This window comes from Onthophagus taurus, chromosome 10 (assembly GCF_036711975.1).
Source record: "Onthophagus taurus isolate NC chromosome 10, IU_Otau_3.0, whole genome shotgun sequence".
Classification (NCBI taxonomy): Eukaryota; Metazoa; Arthropoda; class Insecta; order Coleoptera; family Scarabaeidae; genus Onthophagus; species Onthophagus taurus.
Window position 1 is genome coordinate 8,801,573 of NC_091975.1, and position 24,560 is coordinate 8,826,132.

The 24,560-nt window shown below is 32.4% G+C and overlaps 1 protein-coding gene across 2 annotated transcripts; it reads right to left on the reverse strand.

The window, feature by feature from the left end:
• Positions 1-2,342: 2,342 nt before the first annotated feature.
• On the reverse strand, positions 2,343-22,833 carry LOC111416847 (Tetraspanin 97E). Of its 2 annotated transcripts, XR_002706612.2 has the most exons (6): positions 22,681-22,833; positions 22,427-22,594; positions 22,144-22,368; positions 21,958-22,086; positions 3,331-3,465; positions 3,049-3,125 (listed from the first exon to the last, which is right to left on the reverse strand). XR_002706612.2 is itself a non-coding variant. In XM_023048952.2 (5 exons), the coding sequence occupies exons 1-5, from the start codon at positions 22,738-22,740 to the stop codon at positions 3,027-3,029; spliced, it is 681 nt and encodes a 226-aa protein (XP_022904720.1). In that variant the 5' UTR covers positions 22,741-22,833; the 3' UTR covers positions 2,343-3,026. The 2 variants fall into 2 exon arrangements, 1 of the variants encoding a protein (XP_022904720.1); XM_023048952.2 differs by lacking the exon at positions 3,331-3,465 and having other exon boundaries at positions 2,343-3,125.
• Between the last annotated feature and the right edge of the window lie 1,727 nt (positions 22,834-24,560).

The window sequence follows — 24,560 nt, forward strand, 5'->3', positions numbered from 1 at the left end:
AGTATCCGCAGTTATCCCGTAGATAGCAACTTATCCGACACCCAATCCACGGGTTACAGATATTTCAAAAGTTATCCCTTGGATAGTGGTATCTATAAGATAAATACAGTGGTAGTAACCAATTTTTACGCTATCCGATAGATAACGCTATCAGCGACTTTAACTATGAGTGGTAGTAGTACTTTTACCATCCTCCTGATAAACTATCTAGAGGATAATTTCCATGGTTACGGCGGTTTTAAGTACTCTCATTGGCTAAGGGCTGGTTTATCAATGTCGAGTTAAATCTGTCAGATACGCAACTCATGGATAAAGTTGCCTAACGTTTATCCAGTAACTTTCTACCCGACAGGCAGCAACCTACAAGATAGAACATAGATGGTACCCCTGAGTGTTAACATTAGAAACGGAAATGAAACGTAATTGATTTTAGTTTGTGAAGTTGATATAAACAGCTGATCATTCCCGTGTGCTTTCGGTATTGTGCTTTGTTTTCGAAAACCTCCTTTATAATGGAATTCCTACATGAATATTTATTAGGCAGCGATAAAGATGAGGATATTGTCCAACTCTTAAATTATAAACGACGACCATATATTATAAATATTAGATATATATTATAAAAGAAAGACAAAAGTCAAAACCACTTTGAGGAGTTGGACGACCACGTTTTTTTGCTAGATTTCGGTTAAAAAAAGACACAGTTTTGTCAATCTTGGTTAAAATTGAGACGAGATTATACTGTATTAGATTTATTTTCTATAACATTTTTATATTCATTTGCCAAATCCATCAGCAAGCTCTTTTCTGCTGTACTAAAATTTGATGATCTTTTCTTTCTCTTGCTTATCCATCACCACAATTATAAGCTTAATTTATTTTTGACGTTATATTTTGATTTTATTGCCATTTACTTTCACCAAGCAATCAAACTTGTGCTCACATTTTTTTGACAATATCTAATAGGTAAACCCTTAACCAGTACTTCAATCTGGTGGGTATCCAAATGTCATATTTATCTATACGATTACCCTAAACTACGGGTGGATAAACGATTCGTCGACGTTATCTATCAGCTACAATTTTAATTGACAGATAAATCGTCTTAACTAGATGTTGATAAACCGGCCCTAAGGCTCGTTACTACCATCTTCTGGTTAAGCTATCTAAGGGATTATTACCACGGTTTTACGCGCTCTGATTGGCTAGTAGATGGATTTGTCCATAAGATAAATTTAACTAAAAGATGGTAGTAATGGACCTAAGGCCCACTACTACCACTTATAGTTAAAGTCTCTGATAGCGTTATCTATCGGATAACTTAAAAATTGGTTACTACCACTGTATTTATCTTATAGATACCGCTATCGAAGGGACAACTTTTGAAACATCTGTAACCCGTGGGCACTAAAATTCATCAAAATTTTAGTAATAATGCTGTACAGTCGTGTTCACGGCAAATGCGCACTCAAGGTCAAACACTGTTGTGAGATCCGACATGCCGCTGGCTAAGCAGGACCACCACAAGTCCCTTCTCCACGAGCTTCGTGAGCGCTCGGCTCAGCCTGTTTACCCAGCGGCGTGTCAGATCTCACAACAGATCTTGACCTTGAGTGCGCATTTCCAGTGAACACGACTGTACCTCCTTCAAACCGTTTATTGCTGACTCTTCGGTTTTATGCAATAGGTAACATGTAGCTATCCATAGCAGATTTTGCAGGAATGAGTGTACAATTGGCATCTTCAGTCGTTTATCATGTTAGTTGTGCCATTATTGTTTATATACATACTTGCCATGTAACTGCATCAAAATACCTAATAGTAGGTCTTTTAACCACATAGAGCTGTCAATTTAACATAATAGACCAAAAGATCCCTAGATTCCTTGGTTATCTCAAGGATTTCTTAGCTATGAGATAAATGGAGGTGGTAGTACGCACGACCCTGTTATCTACGAGATAAATTGTATCTTATAGATAGCTTAACTGACAGATAGCATTGGTTTGGTAGTAATGGGCCTAAGAGCTGGATTTATCTATCGGATAAATTTATCAAGAGGTGGTAAAAGTGGGCCTAACTGAAATAAATCATCAAAAATATTTGAAATTTCTACAACAATTCTTGAGTAATTTTCTAATATTTCGGATGGTGTTCGAATACGGATTTAGAATATTATATTTTAGTACCAAATTCGGATTAAAATTTGTTTGTATCCTACAAAAAATAAGTTTAAATGATTTAAGAATTAAATAATATTTTATTTACTCAATTTTTACGTAAATAACAATAATTTCGATTTATTAATTAATAATGATGGATAAAGATGGATTTAAAAAGAAATATACAGGCTCAATTTTATATTTATTATCATTAAAACCCTTAAATTAAAAATAAATTAATTTAAATAAGTTGATCGATAGCACAAGTTGATTTAAACAAAGCTGATTTAAAAACCTTTTCACTGAGAAATTAATCACAAGCTTTTGCAATGGATTTTTACCCCGCAATATTTACACATTAAAACACTTAAACGATATTATTACGTAAGCTATCTAAAAACTTTATCTAGGATCACAACAACAAATAAAATTGCTTCAAGAATCCAATTGCAGATAATTTTAGATTGGATGATATAGCAACTAAAATTAAAAAGAATCTTTTCGTTTTTCGTTAGATATCGTAATTATTTAATCTAACAAGGGCACACACAGTCTTATTTTATACTTACTTAAAAAGATTACGTCTTAAACATCCATTATTCATCATTAATTACATCATATTTTATTATTTTTGTCTTTACTGGAATGATATACCACAACAATTATTATTTATTAATTATTAATTCATAAAAATGTCTTTAATTAGAGCAAAAAAAAAAAATAAAGGAGATTCTAACCTAAAAAGTTTTGGCAATAAATTAGCTTAAATAAGCTTAAACGAAGACTTTGGCATGGTTAATAGTGAACAAAAACATATTCTAACCACGAATTTAAACTCAAATTAAAGATAATTTGTTTTGAAATTCGTTAATATGTAAAGTTATGTTTAGGAAAAACGGCCGTTGCTAATTTTTCTTCAGGATCGTATTGATTCCGATATCTTTTCGTTAAAACCACACCGACAATCTGCGAATTTTAATCATTAATTATTTAAATTTAAACAATAACAAAATGTTAAAAATTTTAGTAAAAATAACCCAAAAACTATACACAGATCTACAAAGAAACGAAAACGAACAAAAAAATAAATTAATAATGTTAAAAAAAGTTTGATTAAACAAGAGAAATTAGTATAAATAAAATAGAATAGTTATAAAGTTACCAAACCCACCCAAAAGAGGTTTCTTATATCTTTTTTTTCTTTTTATGTTAACACAAAGCGTTCATGTGACTAGAGGAAAGCGCTAGGATTTCCACGAGGGTCTTTTTGATTGCGATACCTTATCGTCAACCATACACCCAAAAACTGAAAACATATTTTAGTATTGTTAAGAAATATTAGATTAAACGAAGCATTTTTAAGCTAGCTACAAACATTATTAATTAATTACGCAACAATTAAAGCCACAACTTCATTAATAATTCGTTTTGGTATAATTCAAGAATTATCATGTGGCTTAAAAAGTGTAAATTTTTTTTTAATCGACGGAAAATCAGTCAAAAAAAGTGTTAAACTTACCGAAAAATCACTTTAAAGTTTCGACGTGTCTCAGCGTGACGTTTCTGACCACAATACAAAATTTGAGATTTCAGATTTAAGTATATTGATAGCGTTCTCTTCGACTAAAATATTTTCAGATTTCTAGCACTTATACACCGGAAGTCGCCACCTACTTTATTTTTTTAAATAGAACACCCTGTATATTTTTATATATTTAGATTTGTCTGTTTTCAAGGTATATGAATAACTTTACTTTTTGCACACATACCTAAAATTTAATAGTTTGGGAGAAAATTAGGGTTTTTTGAAAAATGCGCACATATTATATAGGGTGTATCTGAATGACTGCAACAAACTTCAAGGGGTGATTCTTTAGTGAATTTTAAGGGTACTTTGAGGAAGGATAGGTTGAAAGTACAAATAGGGTCAAAACGTGCCCTATTATGAGTTAAACATATTCCCCAAATTTCATTTTCCTAGCGTTTATGGTTTTTGAGAAAAAAAATAAAATAAACCAAAATTTTCCGCCATTTTTGGAGGGGTGTAGCTCTTGAAGGGAGCCGAAGTCGCCCATAGTTCATATATCAAAGTACCCTTAAAATTCACTAAAGTTGAAGTTTGTTGCAGTCATTCAGATACACCCTGTATATCGATATTTAACCTAATGTGCCATGGAATATACCATATTTTAATCTCGTCTGTAGAGCATTGTTTGTCCTTTTACAAATAATTTTCTCATACAAATATGTCGGTATGTGTTGTGACGATGTTATGAAACAAAACCAAACTGTGCAACTCTCGGCGGGTATCCATTCTGTGTTACCCAACATCTTTAAGTTTGTATACTTCCATCTATAGCTGGATGATACACAGACGCCATAAAGTTGAAGTGAGACAGCACAAGAGAATCACATAACTGTTTTTTTAATTTTATCGAAAGAACGGATCGGTGAGGATAAAGTTTTCTCAAACATGAATTTTCAATTTTAAATCTGAAGGTGTTATCTATTGTTAAACCAAGGCATTTTGCTTCCTTAACAACATTAATGGCCGGTTTCTCGTACGAAAATGCATGTCGATATCGAATCGATATCGCGTTGTTGATCGACAACTATGGCGATATCGGTCATTTGGGTTTCTGAAAGAGTCGATAGGAGATATCGGATCGATAACTATATCGCATGCAACAAGCACCGATATCGACTCGATAAGTGTGATTAATGACAGTGATGTGTGTTAAAAGATTGCGAATTTTGATTAAACTGTTCATCCCATGCTTGTTTCTTTACCATGTTTGTGGATATTTTATTTCGTTTGATTTTCTATTACTGATTTTCGTTCCATAACTAATTCCACTAACAATTTTTTATCGAAAGAAGTAAAATTATACTACGTATTATACACGTATTATCAAACTAACGGTTTTCGAAAAAAGGAAGAGCCCAAATTTCAACAGATGTCTTTTATTATACTTTAGTAACGTTATTTTTCTTTTCTAAATTATTTAATTATTAAAAAAAAGAAATAATTTAACTTAAATAATTAAAATTTTGGTTTCTCTTTTTTGGATTACCAAAACAATGTAGTGGATGCTTTGCTGGGCTTGTCCCGTTTGCATCCCAAGTGTAATAACTAAATAAATAAATAATTTTACGAACTGTTTGTTCAAAATTTTTACCGGCACCTATCGGCGGAAATAAACAAGTAACCGATTTTTTGACAAAATCGTTCGATAACCATGGATATCGGAACAATAGTTATCGGATCGATAACTTTTGACGGGTCGATATCGGCCGTTGGTGTTCTGGTACGAACTGATTGACAGATATTGCATACAATAGTTATCGAAAGATTTTGTCAAAAAATCGGTTACTTGTTTATTCCCGTAGATAGGTGGCGGTGAAAATTTTGAACAAATAGTTCGTAAAATAATTTATTTATTTGTTTATTACACTTGGGATTCAAACGGGACAAGCCCAACGAAGCATCCACTAATAAAACACAATAAAGTACATAAACAAAAATAAAAAGTAGCTAAGACAAGGAATTTATAATAATAATAATAAAAATTAACAAACAAAAATCATCAAATAATAACAAAAATGATTAGTAAAAGAAAACAATTAACAAAAAAGAGAAACTAAAAACTTAATTATTTAAGTTAAATTATTTCCTTTTTTAAATAAGTAAATAATTTACAAAAGACTATACTAACGTACAATAAAAGATATCTGTTAAAATTTGGGCTATCCCTTTTTTCGAAAACGGTTAGTTTGATAATACGCGCGCTATGGAGAAACGAACGAAGAATTTTACTTCTTTTGATAAAAATTGTTAGTGGAATTAGTTATGGAACGAAAATCAGTAATAGAAAATCAAACGAAATAAGATATCTACAAATATGGTAAAGAAACAAGCATGGGATGAACAGTTTAATCAAAATTCCCAATCTTTTAACACACATCACTGTCATTAATCACACTTATCGAGTCGATATCGGTGCTTGTTGCATGCGATATAGTTATCGATCCGATATCGCTCCGATATCTCCTATCGGCCCTTTCAGAAACCCAAATGACCGATACCGCCATAGTTATTGATCAACAGCGCAATATCGGTTCGATATCTACATGCATTTTCGTACGAGAAACCGGCCACGCCGTCAAAAGATATCGATCCGATAACTATTGCTCCGATATCTATTCGATATTATAATGTACGAGAAACCGGGCATGATTCTTGAACCATTTATATTAATATCAAGATCCAAGTTCAGCCCTGTGACCCCCTGCCCTTCCCCGAAACATACACGCAGACTTATCAGGATTAATCTATAGTTTATGAAACGTTGCAATATTAATGGCCGGTTTCTCGTACGAAAATGCATGTCGATATCGAACCGATATCGCGCTGTTGATCGATAACTATGGCGATATCGGTCATTTGGGTTTCTGAAAGGATCGATAGGAGATATCGGATCGATAACTATATCGCATGCAACAAGCCGATATCGACTCGATAAGTGTGATTAATGACAGTGATGTGTGTTAAAAGATTGCGAATTTTGATTAAACTGTTCATCCCATGCTTGTTTCTTTACCATGTTTGTGGATATTTTATTTCGTTTGATTTTCTATTACTGATTTTCGTTCCATAACTAATTCCACTAACAATTTTTTATCGCAAGAAATAAAATTCTTCGATCGTTTCTCCATAGCGCACGTATTATCAAACTAACCGTTTTCGAAAAAAGGAAGAGCCCAAATTTCAACAGATGTCTTTTATTATACGTTAGTAACGTTATTTTTCTTTTCTAAATTATTTAATTATTAAAAAAAAGAAAAAGAAATAATTTAACTTAAATAATGAAAATTTTAGTTTCTCTTTTTTGGATTACCAAAACAATGTAGTGGATGCTTCGCTGGGCTTGTCCCGTTTGCATTCCAAGTGTAATAACTAAATAAATAAATAATTTTACGAACTGTTTGTTCAAAATTTTTACCGGCACCTATCGGCGGAAATAAACAAGTAACCGATTTTTTGACAAAATCGTTCGATAACCATGGATACCGGAACAATAGTTATCGGATCGATATCTTTTGACAGGTCGATATCGGCTGTTGGTGTTCTGGTACGAACTGATCGACAGATATTGCATACAATAGTTATCGAACGATTTTGTCAAAAAATCGGTTACTTGTTTATTCCCGTAGATAGGTGGCGGTGAAAATTTTGAACAAATAGTTCGTAAAATAATTTATTTATTTGTTTATTACACTTGGGATTCAAATGGGACAAGCCCAGCGAAGCATCCACTAATAAAACACACAGTACATAAACAAAAATAAAAAGTTGCTAAGACAAGGAATTGATAACGAATTGATAATAATAATAAAAATTAACAAACAAAAATCATCAAATAATAACAAAAATGATTAGTAAAAAAAAACAATTAACAAAAAAGAGAAACTAAAAACTTAATTATTTAAGTTAAATTATTTCCTTTTTTAAATAAGTAAATAATTTACAAAGGACTATACTAACGTACAATAAAAGATATCTGTTAAAATTTGGGCTATCCCTTTTTTCGAAAACGATTAGTTTGATAATACGCGCGCTATGTCGAAACGAACGAAGAATTTTACTTCTTTCGATAAAAAATTGTTAGTGGAATTAGTTATGGAACGAAAATCAGTAATAGAAAATCAAACGAAATAAAATATCTACAAATATGGTAAAGAAACAAGCATTGGATGAACAGTTTAATCAAAATTTGCAATCTTTTAACACACATCACTGTCATTAATCACACTTATCGAGTCGATATCGGTGCTTGTTGCATGCGATATAGTTATCGATCCGATATCGGTCCGATATCTCCTATCGACCCTTTCAGAAACCCAAATGACCGATATCGCCATAGTTATCGATCAACAGCGCAATATCGGTTCGATATCTACATGCATTTTCGTACGAGAAACCGGCCAAGCCGTTAAAAGATATCGATCCGATAACTATTGCTCCGATATCTATTCGATATTATAATGTACGAGAAACCGGGCATAAATATAGTAGACAGGTCCTCATTAATACGCATCTGTGCTAGATTCTTATTATTTTCATGAAAGGACAGATAACACTGTATATCATCAGCATACATATTGACTTTACAATATTGTACCCGTTTACTCAACTGCGAAGTGTACCAACAAGAGAACACTAACTGTGTGAGACAAATCATCACCGATCTTTACCCTTTGAGACCTATCACAGAGGTAGTCACCCAACAAAGATACCGCATCTGAATTCAGCACCAAATCATACAGAATCTCACCCAACACCACGTGATTAACGGTACCAAACGCTTTAGAAAAATCCAAGAAGACTACAGCAGTGTACAATCCAGTGTACACCACTTCGAAAGCCAGATTGCTCCTCAGGCAACAAGCCATTACTCTCCACGTAACTCACCAACTGCTGCTTCATAATTTTTTCAAGCACCTTAGATAACATTGGAAAAATACTTATTGGTCTAAGATCTTTCAATTGCTTGGGATCATCAACCTTTGCCAAAGGAATAACTATGCCTTGCTTCCAAAGCGTAGGAAATTTACTCTCCGAAGACAATAATTGAGAAAATGAGTCTGATACGGCAAAATCAACGGACAGCAGAAACTACCATCATGGATTGGAATGGATGGTTGGGTGTGATGGTATTTCCTATGGCCAACTGAAGCGGATGTGATAGAAGCCAGAATAGACCACACCTCTGCCACACTTACATTTTTAAATAAAAATTGATTTTGACATGCATTATGCTTATAAAAATCCAAATTAACAGACGGCAAACTATCAAACTATATCTGTTTAAAACTTCCTTGTTCATCAAGAGCTTTATATTATCTGTCAACCAAGGACTGCGTGGTTGTTTAGTAAATCTGTAATTCCTCAGTGGAACATGAGCATCAAACAAGGCAATTATGTTATCATTTAAAAACTCAAGTTTCCGATCAAATCATCCATATAAAACATAAAATTAAATGGTATGGACTGCATTATAAAGGCAGATTAGCAAAACAAAAAGCTTATGAATATCCCAGGTTTTGTAGAAAAGGAGATAAAATTGAAAATAGAAAATATTAGATCGACATATTTCGATCGAAATTTGGATCTAGCCGATACTGTTCCATCCATAAAATGTTTTCAAATACTGGATGATGTGTTAGCATATGAATTATATTTCTTATATTATTGAATTGCGCGCGATGACGTCATCTGTTCATCTTGAATACCACCTAAAGTGTCTTGAGCGTATTAAATGTGGACTACTTGACTAAATTACTAAATGTGTCTGTACGAGCCTTAACACAAGACCTAGACACAGAATAATACAGAAACGACAGCGCTGTCGGCTTCTTTGATGTTGAAGGTGTACAGATTCGCCATTTTGTTGGTAGTTAACAAAGCAAATGATTTGGCGCCTTTTTTTTTTTAGTTCTTTTGCAGCTGATTTACAGACACGGAAATTAAAACTGTATTTTAGGTGGTAAATCATGTATTATTTACAATACTTAACTTAATATTATTTACATTATAACTACGTTTGTTTTGTTTTAACATTAATGATCTCGCTAATATAACTACCATCAAGATGGCGGCCGAGTTTCACATTTAAAGGGCAGTTTCGTTTCTGTATTGTTCTGTGTCCTAGAACTAGAATCATTCGGGTTTAGCCATCTTGAGAGACGTGCGGCTAAATCAAAATATTTCTAGTTCTCGGTCTAGTGTTGGTTCTAGTATTGCACTAGCACTCTCACTAGAAGTAACACAAGACCTAGAATCATGCGGGTTTAGCCGTCTTGAAAGACGTGGGGCTAAATCCGAATGTTTCTAGTTCTAGGCCTAGTGTTAATTCTAGTTTTGCACTAGAACTAACACAAGCCCTAGAACTAGAATCATTCGGGTTTAGCCATCTTGAGAGACGTGCGGCTAAATCCGAAAGTTTCTAGGTCTAATGTTTAGTTCTAGTGACAGTACTAGGTAGCGCTGGTTAGTATAAGATATCACTGTGTTGCATATTTTTATTGCACTAAAACTAGCACTAACACTTATCCTAGTGATTGCAATACCGAACCAAAAATACAGTTGTTTTTTTTGCCATATTTGTTAGTTTTAAGCCGGGTTTACACAGACGATTTAGCTGTAAATTTAAAAATTTAGCTGTAAGAGTTAAATGTATTGAAACCCCATGTATCGTTTATACAAAGCTGTAAGATTTAGCTGTAAACATAAAGTTGGTCAACTTTTGTAAATTTACAGCGCCACACATGCACAAGACGACCTCAATCAGCTGTATCCAATGATCGGGCGGTGTTAATAGTACGTTATATCCTAACCTCAACTGTTGTTTATTTCTGGGCCAACAAAATGAGTGAATTCGATGGAAAATTAATTAAAATTGTTGAGAACTAACGATATATTTACGATAAAAATTTTTCTGAACATAAAGATAAGATATTGGTAGAAAATGGCAATACAAAAACCAGTAATATTTTGTTTCTTGAGGTTGCGATTCTGTAAATCTTAAATTCTGTATAAATCAATTTTTTTCTTAAAGCTAAATAAAATCCTTAAATCTAAATCTTTAAATTTAAATTTACAGCTAAATTCTGTATAAACCCGGTATTATACAAAAAAGTGCATAAACTATAAAAATATAAACAATTTTGATATGTACAATATGTACAGTACAAATATAAGAAGGTTGTGTTTTTAAATGTGTATGCAGTCCGCTTGTACTTCCCCCAAAACTTTAATAATCCTTGAACATGTTTTGCACCTTGGCAGCATATTTTTTTCATCATATAAATAGCAAAACCAAACCGAAGTATTATCAGCAAATTGTTTATGTTCTTTGAAATCATATTACCCATTCATTATAGATAAATAATAAATCTGAACATAAACAAAATTGCAAATATAAATATTTTAAACAATAAACTGTATAATACATAGTGTAGGTAGTTATCTATTTGTGAAAAAAGAACTTACCAAAAGCAATTAAATATACAGGGTGTTTTCATAATATATGCGCAAGACTTCAGGATGTGATAGAATGTCCAAAAATTTGAAAAAAGTTTCTATCAACTAACACTCTAAAATGCACCATTTTCGAGATACAGAGTGTTGAAATTTAATAAAAAAATTCGCTTTTTGCGAATATCTCCTATAGCTTTTGTAAGCATTTTCTACTCATAATAAGCTAAAATTTGTGAGAGAAAAAAAACCTGCCTGTTTAACACGCAGGAAAATTCCCGGAGTGTTCCGAATTATGTCGCAAGATACAACAATGCGCTCTCTTAATTGGTCAACATTTTCAATTGGAGTAGCGTAGACTAAGGTTTTCAGATGACCCCAAAAGAAAAAATCTAAACAATTAAGTTCGGGAGATCGCGGTCCAACAGTATGGGTATTTGTCGTCCAAGTATTGGTGAGCAACCAAACTAAAGTGGGCCAGAGCTTCATTATGCATAAAGTACATGCTTTGTCTTACTTGAAGCGGTACATCCTCCAGCAGTACTTCTTGTTTAGTAAAAAATGTGGGCCTATCAAATGATCACCGACAATGACAGCCCAAACATTTACGGAAAATTGTTTGCCTTCTGCAATTTCATGTGAATTTTCTTCTGCCCATATGTGGTTATTGTGAAAATTGAAAATACCACCCTTCGAGACCAAACTCAGGATTTTGAGCTATTTTATCTTGCATTCATGTACAAAAAGGCGGAAAATCTCTTGCTAATAAGGCTTGTACTCTTTCGATATGGTAGGGATACAAAAGTTGCCTTTTTAAAATTCTCCAAACCGTCGAGTGAGATAAGTTTAAGTTGTGAGCAATTTTTCTGGTACTTGTGGTCGGATTTTCATCAATTTCGTTGAGGACAGCCTCTTCTACTTGGGGATTTGCAACTTCCATAGGCCGCAGATTATCAGCAGTATTCCTTTTAAAAATTCCAAAATGAATGCGTAGAAACAAGTTATGATGTGGTGCGATCAGGATGTCTTTTTTGATACAACCGCCTTGCTTCTGCCTGCATTTCGCACATTTCAGAATTTGTGTAATTCATTTTTAATTTTGTAATACAAGTTTACTTTTTGCAGGTACAAACTAATTGTTATTTTGACATTTTGTTATCAAATTACTTGTTAAAAGTACAATCTTTTACAGAAACGCTGAAATGTACGAAATAAGTTATCTTTACGGTTTGGAGAATTTTGAAAAGACAACTTTTGTATCATTTTTTTTATTTTGCAATTTCTATTTAAAAAAATTGAATTTGTTATTGAACATAAAAGTTGATTTTTCTCAAAAACGGTCAACCTTAGAGCTCATGACCTACAGTACCTTTTTTGTGTAGAAAACTTTGGCGGTTCAAATGGGCGTCTCAAAACCGTACTTTTTCCAGTGGCGTAGAAGTTGGGGAGAAAAACAACCACTACCCCTTCAAAATTTTCACCAATTATGACTTTAAAAAATATTTTCTCGCAAAAAACTTAGCTTATTATCTGTAGAAAATGCTTACAAACGCTGTTTTCTGTACGATTTTTTTTAATTAAATTTCAACACCCTGTATATCGAAAATGGTGCAATTTAGAGGGTAAGTTGATAGAAACTTTTTTTAAAATTTGTATATATAATTCTATATCTCCAATAGTAACGGCATTTAAATTGGATTGCAACAAAGATACGTTTTAAATATTTTCAGCAGATTCTTTAGGTCTTCTAGTATTACTTGGAGTGATATTTCTTGCTTTAGTTATGCTTGTTTCTTGAACATGATGGTTAATGCTTTCTCTATCAATAACAATATTATGTAGCAAACAGATACATTTAACAGGGATAAGATGCTGAAAATATATATCTCTTATGGTTTCAGAGATAGCCTATCCTATAATAACACCCTGTATACAAACAAACCAACAAAACTCGTTATGTCGTTATATTTTACAGTTGGCAACACAAAAAGTAACCAAAAAAACCTACCATACTTTCAACGCAAGTGCAAGAAATACAGGGTGTCTCACGTAACTGGTTCGTTAGAACTTTTTTTCGAGTTATTTTGATTTTAAGGTTTTTTTGGCAAATTTCACCATGCTTTTTAAAACCTTATATCCCAGCCAACGTTCATTAAAAAAAGCTCTAAATTGGCACGATTACTCTTCAGATGCTCTCAAATAAATTGTCATATATTGTATCAGAGTATCTTATACAGGGTGGTCAAAAATTGAATTACCGTTTCTCGTCGAAAATTTTAAATGGAAGGCCCCATATTTTATTAGCCTACACGAAAGGGAATTTAATTCTCTACAATTTATCTATAAACATTCCTATATTTATTTATTGTAGTTTCTCTCATATTCGTAAATTTATTAAAACATGCAAAAATGCAGGAAACCGTTTGTATTTTTATTAGAAGGCTATGACATTTTGACAGTTTTTTGTTTAATTTATTTCTATTATTATTTGTACTATTAACTACGATTGATAATCTTTTAGTTTACTAGCTTTTACTTACCAAAAATAACAAACAGAATCAAATAAATGAAACTATTAGAACAAAAAGTTAATGACAAAAATTAGATTTGAATAAAAACATAAATTTATAATATAAATTTGTTATTAAATTGAATTTGGAAATGCAATAAAATACATAAAATTATTTATTTCGTTGTCTTCATCACTGGTGACCGGAAACATGCGATTTCTTTTGGTCTCGATATATCCAGAACTAATAAATTCTTTATCAATTTTGTGAAATTTTTCTTGTGCGAAAGTTTATTACATTCGCCATCAATACAAAATAAATTTCAAATATCGGCGGTGGAATAATTTACCATGATGTTCAATAACTTACACCCGTCGTCAAATGTAACTAATGGCAACAATAATACAAACATGGACCAAAAACTGTCAAAATTCCATAGCTTTCTAATAAAAAAACCTGCATTTCATGCATGTTTTAATAAATATCGCAATATAAGGCAAACTACAATAAATAGGTATGGGAATGTTTATACAGGGTGACCGGTACAAAAACGTGAATATTGAAATACGTTGTTCTAGAGCTCATTTGTAATTATTGATTAAGCCAAATATGCCTTATACAAAGCTGAATAGTTATAGGAGTTATTTCAATTTTTTGTTTTTTGCACAAGTTCAGTACAGGGTGTCCCAATTTCGATGTCCACATAGGCTATCTCCGAAACTAAAAGAGATAGAAAAAAAGTAGCTTACATGTCATGATCTCGTTTTTCGAGAAAATGCTAATGCCGAAAACTCCGAACAGCTATCGTCTTTTGTTTTCGCCCTATCGGCAAAAACTGAAAATTCTGCGAAAACGACAATCGCGAATATCTCACCTATTATCAAAGATGGAGTATTATAAATAAAACATTATATGGGCAACTTTTTACGAAGAATTCAGTGGCGTAGGTAGAATTTTTTTCCCATCTTTTATTTTCGAGATTTGAGACATAACTTTATTTTTTTAAATGGAAACCATAGTTGGCTATGACCTAAAATAATTTGTTATTTTCTTCTGATAACAAATATATATAGTTTGTGGGGTATATTTCTTATAGTTATTGAATAATTAACAAAAATTCATTTTGTTCTATCTAAAACTAATGTATGTATTTAAATGTTAATGTTGCTATGGTGATAACCATACATACTATGATGGAGCATAATGTATCAATTTTTTTTGTTCTTTCTAAAACTATTGTATGTATTTAAAACTTAATGTTGTTATGGTGATAACAATGCCACGATGAAAAACATTGGGTATGTTCAGCAGGTGTCAACAGTTGAATTAAATCAGTCGGCTAGTTGTATGAGCTTTAAAGCAGCGGAACGAAATCGGCTGAACAAGCAATTGAGAATTAGCAGTTCAGCATAACCTAAAACTATGGCCAACAATAATATTTTTGAAAATGTTGTGTTATTACAAGAGATAATGGATGATGATGTTGATTTTAAGGCTCATTTCATTTTATACAGTTCTGCCAGTTTTCAAAATTAAAGGGGAGAAACAAAAAATATTAATCCTAACCTAGAATTTCACAACCGCTGACAAACTAAGCGCAGATTACTTACGCTGAGATATTTACTAAACTGCTGCGTAACAGCGCTGACTTAGCATATCGTTCAGCCGCGACTGCTAATTAGCAACTTGTTTCCAATTATTGCCAAAGTTTGTAGTAGTATTTAAAAATTCACTGACAACTCTGGCATTATGTGCTGGTGCTCCGTCATATTGAAAATATATCATTTGAGACTTATTTAATGGCAAATTGTCGACCAAAGGCACAATGTGCTGCCTTGATATATTGAGGTATTACCTGAGTTTAAGTTTTTATGGTAGATACTATATGCCAACATTCTATTATCTAAAAGGGCACACCATACATTGAATCTCAACCTTCTTTGAACACTCAGAGACTTCATTGGTCCAGATGACATTTTGAACAAACAGCAGATTATTTGATTTTTCTAAATATCATCTACAAAATTCTAATCTTAGATTGACATCTCCTGCACGTAAATAATGAGTTAGGCCCGCTTTGTATGGTTTATACATATTTTTCTTTCATATTCGGAAGCAGCGGTTTTTGGGTCAGACGTCTTGTTCAATTTCTCTGCAAGATGTTGATGGATTTATCGCAAGTGAAGCCAACACATTGACTTCATCCTCTTGCAGGCCATTTTGGTATGTTTTTGCACGTGGTTTGGGGATGGACCAAAAATCTATTAAATTTTCTGCTAACCGGCTGAAGGTTCTTACGTGCGGTTGTCTTCTTTCCGGATACCTTGTGAAATATAATTCCGCGGCTAACGTCGCATTCTTATCTGATAACATATAGCATTCCATCATGTTACATTTTCATAATTTTCGAAGTTCATTGTAATGTTTTATTTAGTTTTGTTATACTTTTCACCTAACATGCTGGTGCATCATATCAGCTCATAATGCCAGAGTTATTATCGAATTTTTAAATACAAACTTTGGCAATTATTTGATACATTATGTTCCATCATAGTATGTATGGTTATCACCATAGCAACATTAACTTTTAAATACATACATTATGTTTAGATAGAACAAAATGAATTTTTGTTAATTATTCAATAACTATAAGAAATATGCCCCACAAACTATATATATTTGTTATCAGAAGAAATTAACAAATTATTTTAGGTCATAGCCAACTATGGTTTCCATTTAAAAAAATAAAGTTACGTCAAAAATCTCGAATATAAAAAATGTGAAAAAAATTCTACCTACGCCACTGAATTCTTCGTAAAAAGTTGCCCATATAATGTTTTATTTATAATACTCCATCTTTGATAATAAGTGAGATATTCGCGATTGTCGTTTTCGCATAATTTTCAGTTTTTGCCGATAGGACGAAAACAAAAGACGATAGCTGTTCGGAGTTTTCGGCATTAGCATTTTCTCGAAAAACGAGATCATGACATGTAAGCTACTTTTTTTCTATCTCTTTTAGTTTCGGAGATAGCCTATGCGGACATCGAAATTGGGACACCTGTACATACTCTTACAAATCTTGAAATTTAGAGAGTAATAATAGTTTCTTTGGCAATGTATTGACTTCTCTGGATAGATTACACTCTAATACACATTTTAAGTTGAAAAATATTTTAAATATTTCGATGCTTTAAAAATATAGGTTGTGAAATATTCGATTTTCAAGTTAATTTTTAAATAATGTGTTCATTTACGAGCGTTTATTTTAAAATTTTGATAATACATTTAGCGTACCAATTATTGTAAAAACTTCTCTGTTTTCTTACATTTCGAATAAGGTATTAAGCATGGCAAAATGTCTTTCTAATTACCCAATAATAAGATAACAAGTGGCGCGAATACAATTTTGACAACCTACCCAAAGTTAATAAAAGTCAAAATCGATTACACCTACTATTTATTGTTGCCTATTGGAACTAAAACATAACGTTAATTCAGACAACCATAAAAAATTAAGCAACTAACATTAAAAAAAAATTAACACAATCATGTGACATAACTTCTAACTCTAACTCAAGTAAACTCAGCGCGAAACACAATTTGGCTCCCCCCCTGTTGCAATAAGGAATTACAAGTCTGCTTCAAAAACTGCACCTCTATTCCTAATACATGCTTGAGCCCTTTTTCTTATTTCCGACCTTGTTATTTTATTTGTAATTGTAGTTCTTAAAACATTTGCTTCATTTTGGATTCTCTCTATTAATTCATCCCTAGTATTGATTTGTCTTGCATACACTCTTTTCTTCATGTGGCCCCACACATAAAAATCTAGGGACGTCAAATCAGGACTCCTTGCAGGCCATGGAATTGGACCTCCTCTCCCAATCCAGCGGTTAAGAAATAATTCATTTAATGGATTTCGCACATTTTGCGAATAGTGCATCATGTTGGAAAACCATGTTATTCCTGTTTTCTAAACGTACACGCCATTTAAATGATCGGGAAAAAAATGAGGACCAATCAAAATATTTCCAATGAGCCCCATCCACACATTCACATTAAATTTTCTTTGGTTGCTCGTTTCCTTCGTTAGATGAGGATTTTCGTCAGTCCAATAATGTAAATTATGAAGATTTGTTATACCTTCTCTGTTAAACTTCGATTCGTCGGTCCATAAAATCCTTCTCAAGAACTATTCATCCTGAATGTCAGCATTTAAAAGAAACCGGCAAAATTGAATCCTTCGTTCAGGATCGCCGTCTTCAAGTGCCTGGATAGGTGTGTAATGATAAGGATGGTTGCCCATTTGTCGAAGAGTTGACCAGACTTAACATTGTGATATCCCCAAATTAGCAGCGACGTTTCTTGTACTGGATGTGGGTGCTTCATCGAATGTTTCCAAAATGTCTTCTTCCACATTAAGTCCAGCACGTTCGGCTTTTCTTAAATTGCCAGTCTCAGCTAGACGCCGATAATTGGCGCCAAATACACTAATATGAGCAATTCGTCGATTTGGATAGCGTTGCTGATATTCTCGATGTCTAAATTCCATGGGTTACTACCAAAACGTAAAAAAATGGTTTAACCGATGGTTGTTGTGAATTTTATTCACATTGGGTAGGTTGTCAAAATTGTGCTCGCACCAATTGTTATCTTATTATTTGGCTAATTGGAAAGACATTTTGCCATGCTTCATACCTCATTCGAAAGGTAACAAAACAGAGAAGTTTTTACAATAATTTGTATGCTGAATGTATCATCGAAATTTTGAAATAGATAAACACTTTGTTTGAAAATTAACTTAAAAACCGAATATTTCACTTCCTGTATTTTTAAACCATCGAAATATTTTCAGTATTTCTTGACTTTAAATGTGTATTAGGATGTAATCTATCCAGAGAAGTCGATACATTGCCAAAGAAACTATTATTACTCTCTAAATTTCAAGATTTGTAAGAGTATGTACTGAACTTGTACAAAAAGCAAAAAATTGAAATATTTTCTAAATTATTCACTTTTCTATAAGGCATATTTAGCTTAATCAATTACAAGTGAGCTCTAGAACAACGTATTTCAATATTCAAGTTTATGTACCAGTCACCCTGTAGATAATAGGTTCGTTCCAACCGCACTTTTGACTGCCAATTGACAGTCACCAGCCTGCGCAGTTGAAAAGTGCTGTTCCATCCGACCCGTGGACGTGCCGCGGACTGGTCGGCGACAACTTGTCATGAGTTCCAACGACCGTCGGACGCGTTCATGTACGCGTCCGCGACAAGTCAAATGCGTACCTGGTTTCGACGATGTACGGTTTGTCACGTTCTTTAGCGCTTGCGCATAACAACGCATAACTCACTTCCAATTGTGCAGCCGGTCTGTTTGTATCTCTTATGTTTGTATCTCTTATTATATCTTTACCATCAAGCGTGTCTGTCACGACGAGCTGAGTCTATATCTATGTGACAAACTACTGGCACTATTTTTCTGAAAATTTGTATATAGCGTTTATCCGAGGTGCTCGTTTCAGCTAAAATATTTTCAGTTTTCTCCAAGTTCCGGTTATACCGGAAATGGACACAACTTCGTTATTTTAAATGGAATGTACCAATTTTTATAGAATTTTTGAGATCCACACTAAATTTTAACATAATTTGATACAAGTCATCATATGTCTAGAGTGCACCATTTATGAATTATTTCAGTTTTTTCGAAAATTATGGCAGATGCAACCCTTCATAATAAAAGTAATTTTTCGAAATTTACAGGAGTCCGGCCAAATATTCTCAGGGTTTGCACAGAGAGGACCCATAGGTTACATAACCCTTTAAAAGTTTTTTAAAAAATTATACAGAGTGGTCAGAAATTTGTTCCGAATTTCCCTATCTCGAAAAGTCGAAAATTTCATCTTTTTAAATGGCAACCCCAATTTGGGGTTGCTTTTCAAGTATTATGTAAGCTGTGGGTCGTCTCTGTGCAAACTTTGAGAATATTTGGCCGGACTCGAGTGTAATTTCGAAAAATTATATTTATTGTGAAGGGTTGCATCTGTCAAAATTTTCGAAAAGACTGAAATAATTGAAAAATGACATGAAAAACGTATGACGACTTATATCAAATTGTATTAAAATTTGGCGGGGATCTCGAAAATTCAATAAAAGTTGTGAAAATAACGAAGTTAGGGTCCATTTCCGGTATAACCGGAAGTTGGAGAAATCTGAAAATATTTTAGCTGAAACGAGCACTTCGGGTAAACCCGTATGCAAATTTTCACAAAAATAGTGCAGGTAGTTTGCCATATACATATAGACTCAGCTCGTCGTGACAGACCCTGTACAGGTATCCAAATTTCGATGGGTTTGCAGGGTATCTCAGTTATTATGAAAGATGGAGAGTTGCGGCTTTCGCGAACCTGAACTACTTTTTTGTGAAATTTACAACGGCGCAAACCAAATTTTCATATCCCTCTTCGTTTTTGATATACAGGGAGTGTTTCAAAATTTACGATTTTCAGACACCTCCTGTATCTCGGCTATCCGGAAACGTAAAAACGGGTTCTAATAGATTTCTTCACGTAGAATCCAATGGTGCACGTACAATTTTTCTAGTCATCACGGTTTTTGAGTTATGAAGAGTTAAGTATTTTAGAAGTTGAGTATTCAGTATTTGAGTTGTGTTTATAACTCAAAAACCGTGATGACTAGAAAAATTCTACGTGCACCATTGGATTCCACGTGAAAAAATCTAGTAGAACCCGTTTTTACTTTTCTACTAAGTTTCCGGATAGCCGAGATACAGGAGGTGTCTGAAAATCGTAAATATCAAACACTCATCCAAAACGAAGAGGGCTATGAAAATTTGGTTTGCGCCATTGTAAGTTTCACAAAACTAGTAATTTAGGTTCGCGAAAGCCGCAACTTTCTATCTTTCATAATAACTGAGATACCCTGCAAACCCATCGAAATTTGAACACCTGTACAGTTGGATTTGGATTATTCTCTACTCTTTTACATGTTTCTGGTGTTTTGTTTAACAAATTTTTAAGAACTTTTATTTTATATGTATGTTTTATGATAAGTTTCATAGACAACTTAATCAAAAAAGTGAAAAAACATGCATATTTTTATTTCATTTTTCTAGTAAGGGTTATTACGCTTTTTTTACATTTGTAATTAATGCTACTTTAGTTCATTATTGTTAAAAAAATGATTAAATGGATTTTGTTTGAAATGGTAAATTGTGGTTGCAGCGCTAACTATCGGCAGGGTTAGATATAAAATGTACATAGAAATTGAAAACCGTTCCAACAGCGTTGACAGAATGTACGCGTACACGAACGTGTCCACGGACGAACATGCGCAGAAAAAAGTCCTGTACTAGTCGTGTACGCGTACACGACGAGTCAAATTTGTGCGGTTGGAACGAACCTAATTTGTACAGAATTAAATTCTCTTTCTGATAGGCTAAAAAAATATGGGGCGTTCCATTTAAAATTTTCGACTTTCTCGCCATTGAATATGGAGAAACAGTAATTCAATTTTTGACCACCCTGTATAAGATACTCCGATACAACAAATGACAATCTGTTTGACAACATCTGAAGAGTAATCGTGCCAAAGTAGATCTTTTTTGAATGAACTTTGGCTGAGATATGGAGTTTTAAAGAGCATGTTGAAATTTACCAAAAAAAGTTTAAAACCAAAATAACTCGAAAACGAAAAACGCTAGGTACGAATAACATTTATCAAAGTCAACCTATTTTTTTACGTACAATTAAATTGTGAAATAAAAACTATAACATTCCATTTAAAATAGCGAAGTTATGGTCTACTTCCGGTAGACCGGAAGTGGCGGCCATCTTGAAAATATTTTAGATCGAAAGTTCCGACCAAAATTTCAAATCTCTACGAATAATGGAACCTGAAAAAGTTCTAACGAACCAGTTACGTGAGACACCCTGTATATGACCAAATCTTCAAATTAAAGAAAACCAAAAAAAAACGCGTCATTTGCGCATGCGTGCAAGATAAATTACCGAAAATATACGTTAATTTCACCTAGTTTAGTGAAAATAACTTTATTTTTAAGTTTATCAGATTGATTTTGTGCCTGGCTATAAAATAAACAGTTTGTAGGAAAATGCTTGGTTTGTGACGTCACAAAATGTGACGTCAGATCGAAATTTAATTGTGATTTTTAAGCCACATGATGATTCTTGAATTTTTCCTTAATTTTCATTAATTTAACTTACCTCAGTGAAACTAAAGAAAAGTCCAACCCATCCACATAATTTAAAAGCATAATCAATGGTATTTTGTAATTTATCAATACAATAACATGTACAATTCGGATCAACTTGAAGTTTTCCACAACATTTTTCCTTAAAATCAAAATTAATTAATAATTAATACAAATTAAAGAAAAATCGATAATTTACTTTTATTTTATCGCAATCTGGATACCCCATCTTTTTATCAGCCTGTGAAAATCGATCGCTAAACCCACAACATGTAAAAACCCTTTGAACTTCAGCTTTCGTTTCGTTATTAACCCTCCCCCAACCTTGTTCAGCAAGTTGTTCTTGTTGCTGCATGTTTACCCCAAGACAAGCACAAGCCACAGAGAATTGGATCAAAAATAACATGAATAAAATTAACATGTACTAAATCAAAATTAAGAAAAATAATCCTACAACGAATCAATTTTACACATAAGGATACAAAGAACAGCATAACTTGATGATGTTTTACAGCCCCGACCAGCCCCAATAACGAAATTATGATCAGTATGATTCCACATGCCAATATTCCACCGATTATGGGTAGATTAGTTACGATTGAAGCCGCCCGACCATAAACAGCTACGCTAATTAAAACTGAAGCTACAACCTACAAAGATTTTTATTTATACTAGAAAACATGACGTAAAATGTCGACTTTATCATAAAAAAAATTTTAGATGGAATAAACCTTACCAAATACAAAGCGTTTAACGCTATCAAAGCGTTCTTCGAGCAAGTAAAACCCCCGCACATCTTCTTTAATTTACACAAATTAAAGAAGAATCACGATTTTTTAGATTAGAACATTATTTATTTTTCGATCAATGAGAATATTAAATGTCAAATGTCAATTTGCTTCTTTGGGGAGCGTTCTGATAATGAAATGACAAAGTTATTTTTAAAACACTTTTTTATTTCAATTTATGTGGTTGTTTATTTAATTAATAAATTTGTTGTAATTTAAAGTTAAATTTTTTTAAAAATAAATAAGTTAATAATTAATATAATTATTACTAGTGATGGTTGATTGGTTGCCTAGCTAGCCAGATTTTGAAAAATTTGACGTCTTTGGAAGAATTGACATTTCTATATTTTTATTATTTATACAGTGTATTTCACTTAAGAAGTAATATAAAAAAAAGATAAAATAAAATTAAAAAACTATTAAAATATAAAGCGAAATATTAACGGTTATAATTTTATTATTCTTAGGTTATCCAACTTGATTCGGTGGTTACCATGGTGATTAAGATCCAAATATTCCAGGTGCTTGTCAAAATTGAAATTGAATATAAGTTTTTTTTTAAGAAAAAAGTCTTATTTAATTGGTTTAAAAGGCTGTATTTAACTCAAAATTGGTTTATCTAGGGTCTAGGGTATTATAAACAAGGTAAGTGAATTAAATTAAATCAAAAAAAGATATTTTTAATTTATTTCTTTTAATTCGAATCGATTTAAATTAACTACAATTAACGAATTTGTTATGAATGCGAGATAATCGTAAAGAATTCGAATTGTTTTAAAATTAATAAAAATTAAGTTAGAATTGATAAAAAAATCGAAATAAAATTTTATTGTTTTAAGGTTATCCAACTTGACTCGGTTACCATGGTGATTAAGATCCAAACATTGCAGTTGCTTGTCAAAATTGAGGTTGGATTAAATTTTTTTTAATGAAAACCACATAATTAATTGGATTTAAAGGTTGTATTTAATTCAAACTGGGTAAATGGATGGAATTATAAGCAAGGTAAGTGAATTAAATCAAAAAATAATATTTTTAGATCAATTAAAATGTGCGCGAATTTAGGGTTAAATAACAATTAAAACTAGATAACAGTACACCTAGAAAGTACACAAGAACTTAGAAAAATCTGAAGAGGTACGGCTAAACCCGAATATTTCTAGTTCTAGGTCTAGTGTTAGTTCTAGTTTTACACTATCACTAGAACTAACACAAGACCTAGAACTAGAAACAGTCGGGTTTAGTCGTGAAAAAACTTTCAGTTATCAATGTTAACTTTAATTTTATTATTATATTCGTAATCTTCATAAAGTATCCTTTAAAATGAGTCCAAACTCGATATATTTAACTCTAATATTACAGGAAATACAATCACTTCCGTTTTGAAACGTCAACGTCAATTTTGACATATTTGTCATCTTTATTAAAAAACCTTTAAAATGAGTCCAAACATGACACACTTATCTCAAAAAACAAAAATGTTTGAATAAATAACATTAAACCCGAAGTTAGCAACAATGAAGATAGCAATTTAATTTTTAAATATTAATACCAACCTTAATTTTTAATTTTTTTTATTGTATTTATATTTTTGTGACATTTTATAAAAATTAAGAATTTATCAAAATGACATTGACATTTCAAACCGGAAGTTGCTTATATCTCGAGTAATTTTGGAATTAAACGTATCATGTTTGGGCTCATTTTAAAGGATTTTTCACGACAATTACAAATATGTCAAAATTGACGTTGACATTTGTAACCGAAAGTTGACTATAACTTCATTAATATTGAAGATAAATATGTCGTGTTTGTACTCATTTTAAAG

Coding starts and splice junctions, on each gene's coding strand:
- LOC111416847 (XM_023048952.2), bottom strand. CDS start 22,740: ATGTGCGGGGGTTTTACTTGCTCGAAGAACGCTTTGATAGCGTTAAAC. Junction 22,087..22,143: donor CAGATTGCGATAAAATAAAA/GTAAATTATCGA, acceptor TTTGATTTTAAG/GAAAAATGTTGTGGAAAACT. Junction 3,126..21,957: donor TTTTCTTTAGTTTCACTGAG/GTAAGTTAAATT, acceptor TAAAATTCGCAG/ATTGTCGGTGTGGTTTTAAC.